General features: G+C 20.8%; 1 protein-coding gene across 7 annotated transcripts in view; it reads right to left on the reverse strand.

Moving 5' to 3' along the window:
* The window catches only part of LOC122500353 (protein NDRG3), an 81651-nt gene that overhangs the window by 18033 nt on the left and 44478 nt on the right, over positions 1 to 19140 (reverse strand). For all 7 annotated transcript variants that reach the window (XR_006301487.1, XM_043609703.1, XM_043609356.1 and 4 more), the window contains 3 exons: positions 7920 to 8119; positions 6585 to 6705; positions 2853 to 3141 (listed from right to left, as the gene is read on the reverse strand). Coding sequence is in view for 6 of the 7 variants with exons in the window: in XM_043609703.1 (XP_043465638.1) it covers positions 2853 to 3141; positions 6585 to 6705; positions 7920 to 8119 (610 nt within the window). In the remaining variant the exon portion in view is untranslated. The remainder of the gene's footprint in view (positions 1 to 2852; positions 3142 to 6584; positions 6706 to 7919; positions 8120 to 19140) is intronic.

Here is a 19140-nt window from a genome sequence, read left to right on the forward strand (position 1 = left end):
TGCAATTATTTGTCTAGCTTTTAACGTAAAAAGAACTTTCGTATCTATATAGCGACAAAATCATATCATCGTGAAAGCATGCCTCTCGCTCTTAAAAAAAAAAAAAAAAAAAAAAAGCACAATGCCTTTATAAGTAGAGAAAGGATCCGTTAAGTGTCTTTACGCGAGAATAAATCAGGAAAAAAGTCCCTTTAATAGATTCCGTTTAACCATTGATAAAAATTTTCAAAACTAATTTTTGTTAAAAGAAATACTTTTAAACATTGTTTCAGAATACAAACTTTTGATATTTCAATACAAATTTTTAAACAATTTTCAGATTTTAATCAAAGTCGATAATGCCTGAAAAATAAATAATTTGATTAAATTGTTAAGAATATTTGATAATAGTTTCGTTGAATAGAATTCAAGCAGGAACCAGGAATTTTATACCAAACCGGAAATTTTTTCACCAAATTAAAAAAAGTTTTATTATTTTAATTTGTTTTTAAAAAATCGCTGTTTATTTCAATTTTTATAGATATTTAAACTGTTCTCTAAATTTGAATTAGCTTAAAAATAATTAATTTGATAGTAAAAAATCAGTCACTGATTCAAATATAGTATGTAAATAAATTTTTTTAAAAATTATCGAATTAATAGAAATTTTGTGAAATTCAACTGAAAATAATAAAAATTTGTTAAAGAATTTTATTAAAAACTTTTTAACAAATCGAATTTTCAAAGTATTTTAATTTAATAATTTGATAAATAATTGAATTTTATAAAGAGTCACAATCTAATGTATTCATGTTTCTTAGTGCGAAGATTAATAATTAAAAATTTTATTAGTTAATTTAAAAAAAGATACACACTTAATTTTTTTTAATAAAATTGAATTTTTGCAAAGTTTTTTTGAAAATTCTGAAAAATAAGATTTTTGAAATTTTTCAATTCTATTGTTTCAAGATAATTGAATTTTCATAAACAAATAATTGAAAAATTTTGAAATAATTGAAATTTCTTTACATTCTATTACATATAATTAACTTCGTTTAAAGAATTTTATTAAAATTTTTCGAAAATAACCAAGGGAAATTAGTCACCGTGATTATAATTTTATTTTTAAAAATTTCTTCGCAATATATTTAAATATTTTCATAAATAGTAAAACTCATTGCAGAATTTCAATTATTTTTAATACAATTTGAATCGAATTTCTCGAAAAATGTAATTATTATCTTAAAAATTTTATTAAAATTCGTCAAAAGAATTCAATTCTTTCTAGAAAGTAAAAAAATTCTTTTCAAGAATTCAATTACTTTTATAAAGAGGAAAATTCTTCAGATTTACTAAATTCTTTTGAATATTATTTTTAAAAAATATTCTTCACAATAATTCAATTATTTTCATAAATTTCCATGAAATTCTAAAAAACAATTCAATTATTTTCAAAAGTAATCAAATTCTTCGCAGAAATGCAATTATGTTTCAAAACTTTTTTAAATTCTCCTCAAAATTTCAATTATTTTTATCAATAAAAAAATTTTTCTCCAAAATTCAATTATTTAAAAAAAATTTTAATAAAATTCTACGCAAACATTTAATTATTTTCATAAATAATACAAATTTCACAGGAATTTAATTATTTACACATTTTTTCATAAACTTCTTTGTAATAATTCAATTATTTTCATAAATAATATATTTTTTTTTTAGGAATTCATTTATTTTGATAAATAATAATAAAGATCTTATGATTTCTATTATTTTTAACACAATTTTAAATGAATTCCTCGCAAATGCGGGGAATTCTTAGAAATTTTATTAAAATTCTTTGCAAGAAGTAAATTATTAAAAAAAAATTGAATAAAATTCTTTGCATGAATTTAATTAATTAAAAATTTGTTTATAAAATTCTTTATGAGAATTTAATTTTAAGAAACATTCAATTATTTAACAAAATTATTCATTTTTGTATTTAAATAATTAAATTCTCGTAGAATTTTACTAATAAAAATATATTTGAAAATAAAATTCAATTCTGTTACAAAATTTTGAAAAAATTCTCATCTAAATTTAAATTATCTTTATAAATAATAAAATTCTTCACAGAAATTCAATTATTTATAAAAATTTTAATAAAATTCTTAGCAAACATTTAATTATTTTTATAAATATGTAATAAAATTCTTTGGAAGGATTCAATTACTTTTATAAATATTAAAATTCTTTGTAGAAATTCAATTAGTATTAATAAATTTTAATAAAATTTAGTTAATCAAATTTTCAATTATAATTATGGAACAGACAAGATTATTTTAATAATTTGAAAAAATTCTTTGTTTAATTCAATTATTTTACAAACTTTTAATTAAAATTATTAAAAAAAAACTTTTCGAAAAATTTAAAGAAACTTGTCAAAAAAAATTAATTATTCATAAAAACTCTAATAAAAAATTTGGAAGCCATTTGTAGATTTATTTATGCTTGAAATCAAATAAATTTAAATTTGATGAGAAAAAAAAACAGGGAAAAACCGGGAATTTTGTTGAACGAAAATAGTAGACACCCCGAATAGGATTCAAGAGGAAATAATATCAAGCCGTTCATGTATATTGCAATTTCTGATTACTATGTCCTTAAAAGTTATACGTAGGTGTTAATACAGTGATAATGAGCACTGAAAAGAAAAACAGGTTTGATGAGTCTAAAAATTACATTCTCAACGTTATAATCAAGAATTTAAAAATAGTTACACTTTAATTTTTTTTTTTATTGTTATTTTAATAATTTTGTTTTTTGTTTTTTTTATTGTTATTTTAATAATTTTTTTTTTTTTTTATTTTAATGTAAATGAATTGTACACTTACTCTGCCAAAATGATGCCACATCAGGTAATCGAGTACACCTTGAGTCATGCCCTGCGACCTTAGATAACGAACATTTAATTTCTGATAACCCCATTCAATCCAACCGGCCTGTGTCGAGACACAATTTATCAAGCAGAGGGCATTTATTTTTTCCGGATGAGCGAGAGCAAAACGCGCAAGAATATTTGCGCCCGCACCAACGCCAAATCCTATAACTGATTTCAAGCCAAAATGCCCTAAAACGAACAACAATTGTTCCCCCAAGTCATCCATGGACGGATAAATATAACTGAAACAGAAACACAATCGCTTTTTAAATTGTATTTGTATATCTCTATAAAATCCATACTATTTTTTTGTTAATGCAACACTGACCATCGCAATTTTTTTTTCTTTCGTTGGCCAATTGATGAATAATATTTTTATCAAAGGATTTAAAGAAAAATTACTTCTGCAAATCATAAAATTCTCTTTCACTTTGTTCAATGAAAGGGAATTTTTAATCTATTATTCTGATGATTATTGATGTTCAAAAGTCTTTATTATATAAATCCACAGGCTTCGTATTCTATAATTGATGCGGAAATTAAAGAAAACGAAAGAAAAATTTTTGGTCTAATGCGGAAATTTTTTTTCGCAACATTTCTGCCTCTTATAATTTAACAGATAACGTATTACTAGTGCTTTACTGATTTGCGCTAATTTGAATAATCCGAAGCCTTTGGGCATACACATGTTTTACATAATGCATCTAAAGGATTAAAATATGTTACTGTATTTAACAAACAGAACAAATACTACTGAATAACGATCTCTCCCCCCCCAGGCAAATAATTAATTTCTCAATTAATAATAAATTATAATTTAACCATTCAATTCTTTCAATTAACAATAAATTAATTTTTCCATTAATAGAAATTAATATTATTGATGTAGAAGTTAATTTGTACTAAGTTTCTATATTGCTCAACTTTGTAAAAATAATATTCAAATTTCAACTCCAAGAGGAATCGAACTCTGGACTTAGTGTGTAAACGTTCGAGTAAATTACCCCGAGGCTAACGGTTCATTACTGTAAAGTTCTACTATATGAAAGAATTCTTCAAATTTTCAAAGATAAACTTATAGTAGTTTAAGAAAATATTATGTGTAGTATATAATCAGCAGGCTTCGTACTCGATATTTAATTTTAAAAAAAGTATTAGAATATATTATAAATATTATAAAAAAAGTAAGTAGAAATAATAGTAAAAAAAATAGTAAAAAAGTATCTATCGAAAAATTAAACTTGACGACTCAATTTTTTATAATTTCTTAATTACATTCAAAAATAGAAAAATTTTTAAAAATAAATATTTAAATACCTATTTATTTTGTCTACAGGAATTAAAATATTTCAAATGATTTCAATGTAACGTTTTTTTTAAAATTTAACTATTTCTAAAAATTACAAAAGTCATTCTTGCAAAATTCAATCCTATTTTTCTTGAAATAATAAAATTATTTAAAAATCTAATCATTTTATTTTATTCAATTCTAAATCAATTCTTATTCGAAAGTTCGACGAGAATTCAATTATTTAAATAATAAATAATTTATCTGAATAATTGAATATTTTTTAAATTTGAATTTTTATAAAAGAACTTTATTAAAATTTTTTAAAATAATTGAATTTTTACGAAGAATTGCATTAAAATGTATGATAATAATTAAATTCATTCAAGAAATGTAAATGAAAATGAATTGAAAATAATTATTACACTCTGAGAAACAAATTATAGGTATCAAATTTTTTTAATGTAATTGAATTTTTGCGAAGAATTTTATTCGAATTTTTAAGAATAATTGCGTTTTTAGCGGAATTAATTTAAAATTATATTAAAAATAATTGAAATCCTGCAATTAATTTTACTATTTACAAAAATAATTGAATTTTTGTCATTGAATTTTAATAAAGTTTTTAAAATAATAATTGCATTCTTGTAAAGAATAAAAAAATCTTTTTAAAGAAATAATTTCTTTCAAAGAATTTTATAAAAATTCTGTTTTAAATAATTGAGTTTCTTTCAAAAATTGTACATTATTTATGCAAATAATTGAATTCTTTAAAAAAATTTTAATAAAATTTTTAAGAATAATTGAACTTTTTGTGGAATTTATTTGAAATAATATTAAAAATAATTGAAATCCTGCAATGAGTTTTAATGTTTATGAAAATAATTGAATTCTTGCATTGAAGTTTATTATAATTTTTAAAAATAAATGAATTCCTGAGATAAATTTTATCAATTATAAAAATAATTCAATTCCTGAGAATTTTATTATTCATAAAAGTAATTGAATTCATAAGGATTTTATTATTTTAAAAAATAATTGAATTCCTGAAAATCTTATTATTTATAAAAATAATTGAACTTCTGAGAATTTTATTATTTATAAAAATAATTCAATTCCTAAAAATTATATTATTTATAAAAATAATTCAATTCTTGTGAAGAACTTTATTACATTTTTTTTTAAATAATTGAACTCTTGCAAAAAATTTTATGAAACTTCTATTTTAAATAATTAAATTCCTGTGAAAATTTTATTGTTTATGAAAATAATTGAATTGTTTAAAAGAATTTTATTACAATTTGTTGAATTGTTTCTAAGAATTTTATTCAAATTTTTGTGAATAATTCAATTCTTTCAAGAAATTTAATTAAAAATGTATTGAAACTAATTATTATTTTCTAATTAACAAATTATATCAAAGTTATTTAAATTAATTGCATTCTTTTGAAAATTTTATTATTTATGAAAATAATTTAATGTTTGGAAAGAATATTATAAAAGGTTTTTTTTAAATGATTGAATTCTTTCGAAGATTTTTAATAATAATTTTAAAAATAATTGCATTTATCCAGAAGTTTATTTAAAAATGTGTTAGAAATAATTGAAATCCTGCTATGTGTTTTATTATTTATTAAAATAATTGAATTCTTTCCAAGAATTTTATATAAATCTATTTAAGTAATTTATTGTTTTCGAAATATATTATAGGAAAATTGTGTTTTAAATAATTAAATTCCTGTGGAAATTTGTTTATTTACAAAAATAATTGAATTTGTCACTGAACTTTAAAAAAGTTTTTAAAATATTTGCATTCTTGAGAAGAAATTTAAAAAAATCTTTTTAAAAAATGATTATTTTCGAAAAATATTAGGAAAATTGTGTTTTAATTTTTAAATAATTGAATTTCTGTGAGAATTTTTTTATTTAGAAAATAATTGAATGTTTGCGAAAAGTTTTATAAACATTTTTTTCAAATTATTCAATTCTTTTGGTAAATTTTTTATTAAAATAGTATAGATATTAAAAATCATTGTATTGGGAAAAATTTATGAGGTAATTATTGAATCATTTGAAAGAATTTTATTAAAATTTTTTGAATTTTTTCCAATAACTCTATTAAAATTTTTTTAAATAATTTTTTTATTTTAACTGTTAACAAATTTAAAGTAGTGTAAATTCTCAAAAATGAAAAAAAGTATCTTTTAGTGTAAAAAATAAAAAAAAGTATCCAAATCGTAGCAAATCGTAAAAAAATTAGTAATTAGTAAGTTATTTATTTTATTAGTAAGTTTAGTTATTAGTTTTATTTTACTTAATAAAATTATTATTTCTTGTAAAAAATCGGTGAAAAATATTATTAACTTTTTGGACAAAAGAGTATTTTTTATTGCTTACTCGTCAGGTAATGTGGGAGCGCCTTCTTCTTGTCCTGGTGCGTTCACATGATAAACGCAAAAGTTTTCTAAGAGAACGCGCATGTCGATGTAATTGAAGAAAGTCTGGAAGCTCGAGATATCTGAAATTAAATGAACAGAAAAGTAGTTCATCTCTGTTATAATTTTTTTATTTTTTAGCTCATTAATTTTTTTTTCTTCTTTTATTCTATTGAATGAATTTTTCTGTCATTCGAAAGATACAGTTTCATTTATTATTTACTTTTGTCAAAATAATAAAAAGGAATTCAGATTTTTTTTTAAAAAATATAACGATTGTTAGTAATGTGATCAAATCTCGTGATTATCAGGTAAATTTCGATGAACGTATATCATCCTAAGTTTATAAAGCTATTGTGTAACTGGCACTTAGAAGTCACTTTCAACTACACTTTCGTCATAAGATTCTATTTTATATGTCCATAACACTTTATGGGAAAGTACTGTATAAAGATTATAATGCTATAGAAGTTTTATCGTTAAAAGATAAGTCGTAAAATTTATCTCAAACATACAATGCACTGCATCATTAAAAAGTAATTTTTTCGCCGACTCTTTATGCTTATTTTATACTTTTGTATATGTGCTTTTATTTTTTCATTTACTTACCCTAATTATTGTCATGTTTTTTTTTATTAAGGGAACATAGTCAGGGTTGGACCACATTTGTGCTTTTTATGATTTTTTAACTATTATTATAAACACAGAAGGATATAAATTTAATTTATCAAAAATAGTCTCTAAATTTGAATTAGTAAAATTGTTTACTAATTTGAATTAGTGACTGACTTTTAGCTTTTAAATTTAAATTAGTAAATTTTACTAATTAATTAGTAATTTCTACTAATTAATTAGTAAAATTTACTAATTTAACTTTAAAAGCTAAAAGTCAGTCACTAATTTAAATTAGTAAACATTGTTACTAATTAAAATTTAGAGAGTAAATGCAGGCATTTGAATAATTCAATTTTCCTCTATTTTATTTCCAACAATATAATTATTACATTGTTGAAAATAAAAAGAGGGAAACTTTTGTTGAACATCATAAATTGATTGGTCTAATTTTTAATATTGAAAAAGTTTTAACAAAAAAAAAATTACAAAAAAGCAAAAGTTTGGCCGAATATTGTAAATTGATTGCTTTAATTTCTAGTATTGAAAAAGTTACAAACATTAAAAAAAAATTTAGTCAACGTTCAACTTGCAAATATGAGAAAAAATTATGAAAAAATATGAAAATAAAATAAAAATATGAAAATAAAATAGAAAATATTAAATAAAATGGAGAAATACTCACAATTAAGGCCTAAATCGTGATAAGTAAGAATGGCAGGTTTTGCCCGATTCCCTTGAATTGCCACCAACACTGTACCTCTGTCGGTTTCGATTCTCTCTTCTTGAACCGATGCATCATCTCTTGTCAAATACCTAAGTGCTGGAAATTGTAGCTGAATATTCTTCAGTTCAATGTCGTCCATACTATCAGAAGGCATTGTGCTAAAGAGAAAATAAATTCGTTAATTTTTAATTTTAATTCACTGACATCATCACTGTAAAAAAAAGGTGTCAATTTAAAACCAATTTTTGGTATTAAATCATTATTCGGTTCCATTCTAATACCAACAGTTCTAGTTTAGCACCTTTTTTTTACTTTTCTTAAATTATTTTACTTAATTACTATTTCTTTCCATAAATTATGACTTAATTACTATTTATTTCCTTAAATTATTACTTAATTACTATTTTCTTTTCTTAAATTTATTAATTAAATTCAGGGTTGCCACGCTTTTTCTCTTTTCAAATTCCCTGACTCTTCCAGGTTTTTCAGGTTAAAAAACGAAATTTTTCCAGGTTTTCAAAATTTATATTTTACCAAATTAAATAATTCCCTGATTTACAGACAAAACTTTAACTTTTTCCCTGACTTTAAAAAACTTATTTTTTAATAACTATTTAATGATTATTATTTTTTCTTAGAAATTAAGAATTAAAAAGGTTTTAAACTTTTGAAAATCTATTTTCAATAATATAAGAATATTATTATAAAACATAAAACTTGCTACTTTATTACTGTAACTTCTTCAAAAATTATTTTTATCATTTCGATTATTCATTTCTAGAATTTTCAACTAAAATTCTTTTTCAAATACAATTACTTCTAAAAATCGATTCTTTAATATAATGTTTTTAATATTCAATTATAATCTTAAATTTTAACTGAAATTCATTTTTAAATCAATATTTCTTAGAAAATTCTATGAGAATTCAATTATTTGAATACAAAAATAAATATTTTATTGAATAATTCAATGTATCTTCAAATAGAATTTTCATATAAAGAATTTTATCAACAAATTTTTAAATAATTCAATTCTCTTGACAAATTTTATAAAATTTTTTAAGAATAATTTTATTTTTCGAGAAATTTGATGAAAATTGTATTAAAAATAATTGAAATTCTGTCAAGAATTTCAATTTCAATTTTATTAAAATTTTTGAAAATATAATTGAATTTTGAAGAAAAATTTTATTATTTTTAAAGATAATTGAAATTTTGACAAGAATTTTTGTAAATTTTGAACATAATTGAATTTTTTCGAAAAATTATATTACTTTTGAAAATAATTGAATTCTTGAGACGAATTTTATTAAAATGTCTTTTTAAATAATTAAATCCTTCTGTCAAAATTTTTTTGGAATAGTAAACATTGAAAATAATTGAATTTTGACAAAATTTATTAAAATTATTTTGAAAGAAAATGAATTGTTACAAAGAATGTCATTAAAAATTTTGGAAATAATTTAATTGTTTGAAAAAATTTAATTAAAAATGTATTGAAAATATAGATAAAGGTTTTTAAAATAATTGAATTTCTCTGATAAATTTGAATAAAATTTTTAAGAATAATTTCATTTTTCTAGAAATTTAATGAAACTTGTATAAAAAAAATAGTTGAAATTCAGCACGGAATTTTATTAAAAATTTTTGAAAATAATTGAATTCCTGAGAAGAATTTTATTATTTATAAAGATAATTTAAATTTTGACGAGAATTTTTGTAAATTTTTGAACATAATTGAATTTTTTTTGAAGAATTATTACTTTTGAAAATAATGAAATTCTTGAGACGAATTTGATTAAAATTTCTTTTTAAATAATATTGAATTCTTTTGTGAAATTTTATTGAAATAGTAGACATTTAAAATAATTGAATTTTGACAAATTTTTGAAATTATTTAAATTTCTACGAAGAATTTTATTAAAATTGTTTTAAAAGAAATTGAATTATATTTTTTTGAGGAATTCCATTAAAATTGTATTGAAAATAATTTTATTATTTATTTTTAATTTATGGTAAATAGTATTAATTTTTATGAAAATAATAAGATTCCTATAAAAAATGTAATTATTTATAAAAATAATTTTTTAATAATTGAATTCCGGGGAAATTTTTATTATTTATGAAAATAAACTTTCCAAGTTGCATGGAAACCCAGTTAATTAATTGTTAATTAAATTAACCGAGAATAAATTGACAATTACACAGGTTTACAAATTCAGGTGAAATTTTTGACCCGAAAAGGCAAGAAAGCTTTTTCTCGTATTTTTTTATGTGAAAAACGTAAATTAAAATTTATAACGTTAAAATAACGTTTATAAATTTATAACGTATTTAAAATTCAAATTTTAAAATGGTGTATCCAAAATGGTGGAAAAATCACTCAATCAAATTGAGAAAACAAACGGAACCAAAATGCTTATTATTATTTTTGTTTGTTTATTTTTTTTAATCTCCGCATAAAACGAAGTGGATAGTAAGGTGATAGATTTGATAATAGTTTTTAAAAATACATTTTTCTATTCTTTTTATTTTTTTTTTTGTCAAGTTTTTAAGTTAAGGGGAGAAAAAGACGCTTTTGTAAGTTTCTAACGCGCAGGTGAAGTACTTTTGAAACTTCTTTTGGTATGATTAACGAGCGTTCATATGGAGCAAACACGTTTGCACATTGAGGCACACCTAAAACAATGACAATGACTGCAACACGAAATTTCCTTTCAAAACTTTCAATGGAGTCAATATTCTCAAAAATCTTCTCCTCTCGTGAAGATCTTCTCTTTGAAGCAAACAAAAAGAATAAAAACCTTTTTTGTAGCAAAAGAATAAAATTCATCAACCTACTTCTAGTGATCTTAAATCTTTTTAAGCTTTTCATAGATATAACTCGATCATCTTTTTTCAAAAAGGAAATTTTAATATTTTACATAGAAACTTTCAGGGTTGACACCATAAAAATTTTATTATTTTTTTTTATCAGTTAATAAGAAACAGAAAACAAAATTCTCTATTATTTATTTATTTAAACGGGACAGTAAATAAATTTATTCATTTTAAAACTGAGACGAAATTGTTAAAAAAAAATAACTAAAATAAATTAATAAACTAAGTAAAAAATAATAACTAAAATAAATAAACTAATTAAGAAATAATAACTAAAAATAATTTTTAATTTTAGGAGAGGAATTTATCATTCGGTATTAAATGTTATTAAATGATTGTTAACTTCTTCCTTTAATATAAAAATAATTGTCTTAATTTACATCTAAAATATTTACTAGAATTCAAGTAGAAATTCAATAGAATTATTCTAGAGAACTTTTATAAATTGCTTACTAGATTATTTGTAGAATTATTCTATAGGATCACTTAAGTAAAATTCTGTATAACTTTTTTTACTGAGTTACCACAAGTTGGATAAATCAAGAAATAGTTCAAAAAAATAAAATTGGTCAGAGAAATTTCAGGGAATTTTATCGAAACCACTAGAAAAATATTTAAAAAATTTTTTACCATTTCTAGATATTCCATATTTTTTTTTTTAAATTCCTTGACATTTCTCTAATTTCCCTGAATTTTTTCCTAAATTCCCTGAAATCCCTGACCTGGGAAAACCTGTTTTTTCCAATTTTCCCAAACATACAATTCATTTTAGTAAATTCACTTGCAATTAATTTATTGATTATTGAGCTGTTAGTAATTAAGTTGAAATATTGGCATTAATTTCATTTATAAATGTATGTATTTATATAATAATAATAATAATGCAAATGGCTAATTTTAATCTAAAATCTAGACAAACATATTATTTCCACATTGAAGTGGATATTAATTATATATGCTGCTTCTCAATCAAAACAAATGCATTAGCACCTAATCTCTTCAAATTTTCGGTTCGTTTTCACATTGTTTATCGGAAAATTTAGTGATGCACTATATATATTTAATTAGAAGGGAATGACGTCAATTCGTGGAATATAATTTTCAGAATAAATCAAAATTATAAAAATGTTTACAATATTACGAAAAGGAATGTAAAGAGATGAAAATAATTTTTTTCACAATTTTCTTGAAATTAAAAACTAATTTCAATTCCATTAGTGGTTTTTTAAAATTTTAAATTCAAACCTTTTGCAATTCAATAACTTACGAGAATATTATTATAAAACATAGATAACGATCCATTTTTTCAGATTTTATAATAATTTAAAGATTTTGTCCGATGAGTGATAAAATCATTTCTTTTATTATAAGAATATTGTTACTGTAATTTCTTCAAAATTATTTTTAACATTTCAATTCAATTATTCTTTTCTACAATTTTTGACTAAAATTCTGATCAATTATTTTAAATAATATTTGAAAAAGTTCTTTTGAAAATTATTATTTCTATTTGTTTACAATTCAATTTTACGAAATTTCAATTATTCGAAAATTCTTCAAATGAATTTATCGTAGAAAATAATTTCAAATTGAATTCAATTGATTTCAATTGAAATTCAAATTCCTAAGAGGAATTTTATTATTTATAAAAATAATTGAATTCTTGGAACAAACTTTATTTCAATTTTTTTGAAAGAATTGAATTTTTGCAAAGAATTTCAAAAAAACATTTTAAATAATTCATATTTTCGACAAATTTTATAAAATTAGAATTTTAAATAATTGAATTTCTGTGAAAATTTTATTATATAAGAAAATAATTGATTGTTTGCAAAGAATTTTATTTAAAACTTCTGAAGATAATTGGATTTCTGAGAAGAATTTTATTATTGTTTATTAAAATATTTTAATTCTTGCGATGAACTTTATTAATTTTTTTTTTAAATAATTGAATTCTTGCAAAAAATTAAAAAATTTTATAAAACTCTTTTTTTAATTAACATTTTTCGAAAAATTTTACGAAATTTGTATTTTAAATATTTGAATTCCCGTGAAAATTTTATTATTTATGAAACTAATTGAATGTTTGCAAAGAATATTATAATCAAATTTTTTTTATTAATTGAATTCATTCGAAGATTTTTAACTATAAAATTTTAAGAATAATTGCAATTGTCGAAAAATTTATTTAAAATTGTATTAAAAATAATTGAAATCCTGCGATGAGTTTTTTTATTTATGAAAATAATTAAATTGTTGCAATGAATTTTATTATTATTTTTAAAAATAATTGAATTCTTGAGAAGAATTTTAATATTTATAAAAATAGTTGAATTCTTGAAATGAATTTTATTATTATTTAAAAAAAATTGAATTCCTGAGAAGAATTTTAATATTTATAAAAAAGTTGAATTCTCGAAAGGAGAGATATATTTTATTTTCAGTTAATTTTTTATTTAAAGTTTCATGAAATTTGTATTTTAAATAATTGAATTCCTGTGATAATTTTATTATTTATGAAAATAATTGAATTTGAATTTTTCAAAAAATTTTATGAAATTTTTATTATTTATGAAAATAATTTAATGGTTGCAAAGAATATTATAAAAAAATTTTTTAAATAATTGAATTCTTTCGAAGATTTTTAACAAAAATTTTTGCTTTTTTCGAGAAATTAATTTAAAATTGTATTAAACAAAATTGAAATTCTGCGATGAGTTTTATTATTTATGAAAATAATTGAATTCATATCATGCAATGAATTTTATTATTTATGAAAATAATTGAATTCATGAGAAGAATTTTTTTAAATAATTGAATTCTTTCAAAGAATTTCATAAAAATCTTCTTAAATAATTTATTTTTTTCAAAAATTTTATGAAATTTTTATAATGTATAAAAATATTATTAATCATCGTAAACTAATTTTAACGTAAAACTGCTCTCTAAATTTTAATTAGTAAAAATGTTTACTAATTTGAATTAGTGACTGACTTTTTGCTTTTGAATTAGTAAATTTTACTAATAAATAGTTATTCAATAATTTAAATTAGTGAACATTTTTACTAATTTAAATTTAGAGAGTGAAAACAAAGTTTAAACATTTTTGTCATTTGTAAAACTGAGGTTTAAAAATTTTTAAAATGCACATGATAAAACATTATTGTACTTTCTGACACTAATTTTAACAAAAATTAAGAGTTTAAAAAAACTGCATAAAAATTTAGTTTTCTTATAAAAATTTTGAAGACATGTTAAATAGGCTTCGGAGTTAAAATTATTTTAACTATTGCATAAATTCAGTTGAATATAATTGTTTGTTTTAAAAAATGATAAGTATAAGTGCTAGATTTTTACAATTAAAATATTTAAATAATTGTGTTAGAGAATAGATTTCATAAAATTAATCAAGACATCAAAAAATGTCACTCTCAGAACTCTGTATGTACCTATATATATAAGTACATAGTCTATAATGAATAAAATTTAAAAGTTTTCGTATTTAACAAGTTATAATGGAGAATATTTTCAGTTTAATGAACCTTATTGTTCCGTATATATAGAATTTTAGTTTGAATTTAAGTGTAACCACTTATAAATAGAGTTGTCTAAGTTTCCGTAAAACTTTTCCTCCAACTAGTATAGTGCATTTATGGTATTGATCTTAAAAGCCACGCCTATAGTAGAAATACCTTAGTATGTATGTAGAAGGGTTTAAGGTGCGGAAACGCTTACCTCCTGTTGACAAGTTCATGGTAATTAAAAAAAAAAAAAATATTTACATGCAATTTTTTCCCTTTTAAAAACACTTGATTATAAAAACGCCAAACAGCATTGCATCGTTAAGCAAAGAAAATCAAATAAAAAATATTTCGCGAGAAACCTTAATTTTTAAAAGAAATATTTCATTTTGACTCATTATTATTATTTTAGTAAAATCGAGGTAAAATTTTTGTAACATTTGTAAAATATTTTTGTAAAATAATAATTATCGTATGTCGAGAAATAATGAATATTCAGTAGCTAGAAAATATGAAAATACTCCTCCTCCTTCATAAAAAAAGAAAATTGTATCTTATTTTTCGATATTGAATTTTCGATCGCATAAAGATTATGTTAAACGAAATTTCCCATTTTCAATCACAAACTATTGACTATAAAATCGCATTTTATGAAAAGAAAGCATATCGGCGAGCGATGCAATATGTCAGTGAATTTTGCAGTTTACTTTTTCCCTGTCCAATATATATTTCCCATTCAATATGCACCTTCTGTGTTTTGTTCCACACTTGCATTATAAACCGAAATAAAAATTTTATTTTTCCCTGAATGCAATAACTTTGTGAGACACGTCAAAAGTGTAAGTCAGTTCTCTCTGCTTTTTACCACTCAGACAAAAAAAATTGTTATTTTTATCTTCCCGAATGATCAATACATCTTTTTTCCCAAATATATAAATATAATAATATAAATTCCAACTATTCGAAATAATAGTAATACCAGAGCATTATATTATTAGCTTTAATCTCATTGGAGTTCAAATCAATAAATATAAATTAGAGCAAACAATTATTCACGAAGCGCTATGATCCAAAATAAACCTTTTCCGTTATAATATTTAAATCAAATTAAGACTTGGATTCATGACACATTTCCCATTGGGTTTTTGAATAAAAAATATGTGCATTGTTTTTTTTTTTTGTAAACTAGAGAGAAAGAAGATTAAAAAAAGGAAGACATTTTTTTTTATTCAGGTAATATAATTTTATGAGAAAAAAAATTCCTAAATAATTAAAAATTTTTTTCGTCAGTCATATTGAATCCGCCATTTTGAATTTTAAAAATCTGACTTCATATTCGTAATCAGCGACTCAAAAAAACCTCGAGAAACAAGTTTTAAGCAAATTCAATTATTTTCATAAATAAAAAATTTTCCACAGGAATTCAATTACTTAAAAATTAAAACAAAATTTTCCTACTGTTTCTCGAAAAAAATCAATTATTTCAATAGATTTTTATAAAATTCGTCGCAAAATTCAATTATTAATAAAATTTAATAAAGCTCTTCGCAGAAATTCAATTATTTTAATAAACAATAATAAAATTCTTCTTAAAAAATTCAATTATTTTAATAAACAATAATAAAATTCTTCTTAGAAATTCAATTATTTTTACAAGTTTTTATAAAATTCTTTGCAAGAATTCAATTATTTAAAAAAAACAATGTAATAAACTTCTTCGCGGAAATTCAATTATTTTTAACAGTTCCCATAAAATTTTTTGCAAGAGTTCAATTATTTAAAAAAAAATTTAATAAAATTCGTCTCGGGAATTCATTTATTTTTAAAAATTTTATTAAAAGTCTTCGAAAGCATAAATTATTTTCATAAACAATAAAATTTTCACTGGAATTCAATTATTTAAAAAAAAAATAATAAAGTTCTTTACAAGAATTAAATTATTTTTATAAATAATAAAATTATTCTTCTTAGGAATTCAATTATTTTTATAAATAATAAAATTATTCTTCTTAGGAATTCAATTATTTTTATAAATAATAAAATTTGTCTCAGGAATTCATTTATTTTTTAAATTTTTATTAAAAATCTTCGAAAGCATTCAATTATTTCAAAAAAATTTGTATAATATTTTTTGCAAACAATCAATTATTATTTTCATGAATAATAAAATTTTTACTTGAATTCAATTATTCAAAATTAAAAAAAAAATTTCATAGAATTTTTTGAAAAATATCAATTATTTACAAAGATTTTTATAAAATTCAACCCAAGAATTAAAATATTTTCTTAAAAAAATAAAATTCTTCTCAAGAATTGAAATATTTTTATAAACAATAATAAAGTTCTTCTCAGAAATTCAATTATTCGCAAAAATTTTAATAAAATTTTAAAAAACAATCCAACAAATTTTAATAAAATTCTTTAAAAGAATTCAATTATTTAAAGAAAATTTAATAAAGTTTTTCGCAAGAATTCAATTTTTTTAATAAACAATAATAAAGTTCTTTTCAGAAATTCAATTATTCTCAAAAATTTTAATAAAATTCTTTGAAAGAATTCAATTATTTAAAAAAATTTAATAAAGTTCTTCGCAAGAATTCAATTCTTTTAATAAACAATAATAAAGTTCTTTTCAGAAATTCAATTATTCTCAAAAATTTTAATAAAATTCTTTGAAAGAATTCAATTATTTAAAAAAATTTTAATAAAATTCTCTACAATAATTGAATTGTCTTCAATATAATTTTAATACAATTTTTTAAAAGAATTTAATTATTTTCATAAACAATATATACAATTTTTAAAGAAATTCAATTATTTAAAGCACAATTTTCAAAAAAATTTTTGAAAAAAATCAATTCTTTAAAAGATTTTTTTAAATAATAAAACTCATCGCAGGTTTTTAATTATTTTTAACATAATTTTTAATCCGAGTAATTTTTATTTTTTTCAGCCGCCATCTTGGATCCGCCATTTTGAATTTTTGAAAACAAACATCGGATTGGTTATCAGCAACACTGAAAACTTTTCAAGAAGATTATGATTACGATTGTGGCACAATCTACATAAAATATTTTCGGTGTTGCTGATAACAAATCCGTTGTTTGGTTTTAAAAATTCAAAATGGTGGATCCAAGATGGCGGCTGAAAAAATAAAAATTACTCAAATTTACTTGAAACTTTGTTTTTGGGGTTTTTGGGGTCGCTAATTACGAATATGATGACAAATTTTCAAAATTCAAAATGGCGGATCCAAAATGGTTGACGAAAAAATTAAAAATCACTCGGATTGACTTGAATCTTGTTTCTCGGGGGTTTTTGGGGTCGCTGATTACGAATATGGAGTCAGATTTTTAAAATACAAAATAATGGATTCAATATGGCTGACGAAAAAATTAAAAATCAATCCTATTTATAAAGAAAAACATGTGACAGTATTTTTTGATTTTTAAAAAATTATTTTTTTAGTGTTTCTTGTTTTTAAATATAAAATAGTTTTGAAAAATATCGGTCAGTTAGTAATTTTTTTAAAATTCGTTCGTCACATTGAAAATTGAGAATCTGGTATCAGATTCGTAATTGGAAACTCAACTAACCCTCAGAAGAGAAGTTTTAAAAAATCCAATAAAAAAGGATGTAAAAAGTACCAATGAAAATAAATGTTTATGTCTAGAAAAAATTCTTAACCGAAAAATTCAATTTTTGAAAAAGTGGCTGAAAGCCAGAATTTCGTAGATTTATTTCAAGTGTCATTAATATTTAGTCGAACCATGAATCCTTAAGATTATTTCACTTTAAATTACTTGAAAATGCCCTTTAATCTTTTATTCCTTTCATCTTTCTCTGAACAAAAATATCCATTTCTAAATGTACCTAGTTGAACTCAAAAGATATAATAATAGAGAATAAATTTACCTCCAAGTCAATATTTAATTTTCCAATCAGAAGAAATACGTCGAAGAAATGGGAAAATTTAAATTCATGTCTAAGTAGAAGTAGAAGTGTGTTTAAAAATTAAAGAACAAGAAGAACCTAATTTAATAAAATATAAACTTTTTACTAAATTATATTTTTTATTGAATATAATTTTTTTTATCTTTCATTCTTTTATTTTTCTATTTTTTATTTTTTTATGAAAAAGAAGAATTTTCTTTTTCTAAAATTTGCTTTCACAAGTTTGATTAAAACACAGTTTTCTTTTTTCCAATGTTCGTGCATTGAAAATGATGACTAATATTCACAATAACTATAATTAATTATTTATTTACGAAACTTGCGCATAGAAATAAGCTTGAAACGACGAAGTAGTTATTTGCGAACTAATTGGCTAATTGGATGAGATGTTGGACGATAATTAAATTACCCGGCCTCACGTTTTAGTTTTGTACTAGAATGACAACAAAAAAAGAAAAATATTCAAAACCAAACACATTCATTTTAATTAAATTAAAAAAAGAAAATTTTTTCCTCTTCTTTAAACTTTATCGCGATAATCTATAAAATTTATTGCATTTTAATAAAAATTAAACTGAATAGTATTTTTTTTTGTGATTGAAAATTTTCTTTCGTATTTATAATTTAATTTATAAGATACAAATGTACTCGTGTACAATTTATTCACTTCCTGTGGAAAACTTTTCTGCCTCGTCTTCTTTATATACATATAATTTTATTTTGAAAACTTTTACCAATGATTTAGATGTCCCAGTTTCTGGATAATCTTCTAGTTCTATCGGTTTTTTTTTGTCAATGAAGATGGAAAACTCGAATAAAAAAAA

The sequence above is a fragment of the Leptopilina heterotoma genome, unplaced genomic scaffold (genome assembly GCF_015476425.1).
Source record: "Leptopilina heterotoma isolate Lh14 unplaced genomic scaffold, ASM1547642v1 Lhet_0, whole genome shotgun sequence".
NCBI classification, from domain to species: domain Eukaryota; kingdom Metazoa; phylum Arthropoda; class Insecta; order Hymenoptera; family Figitidae; genus Leptopilina; species Leptopilina heterotoma.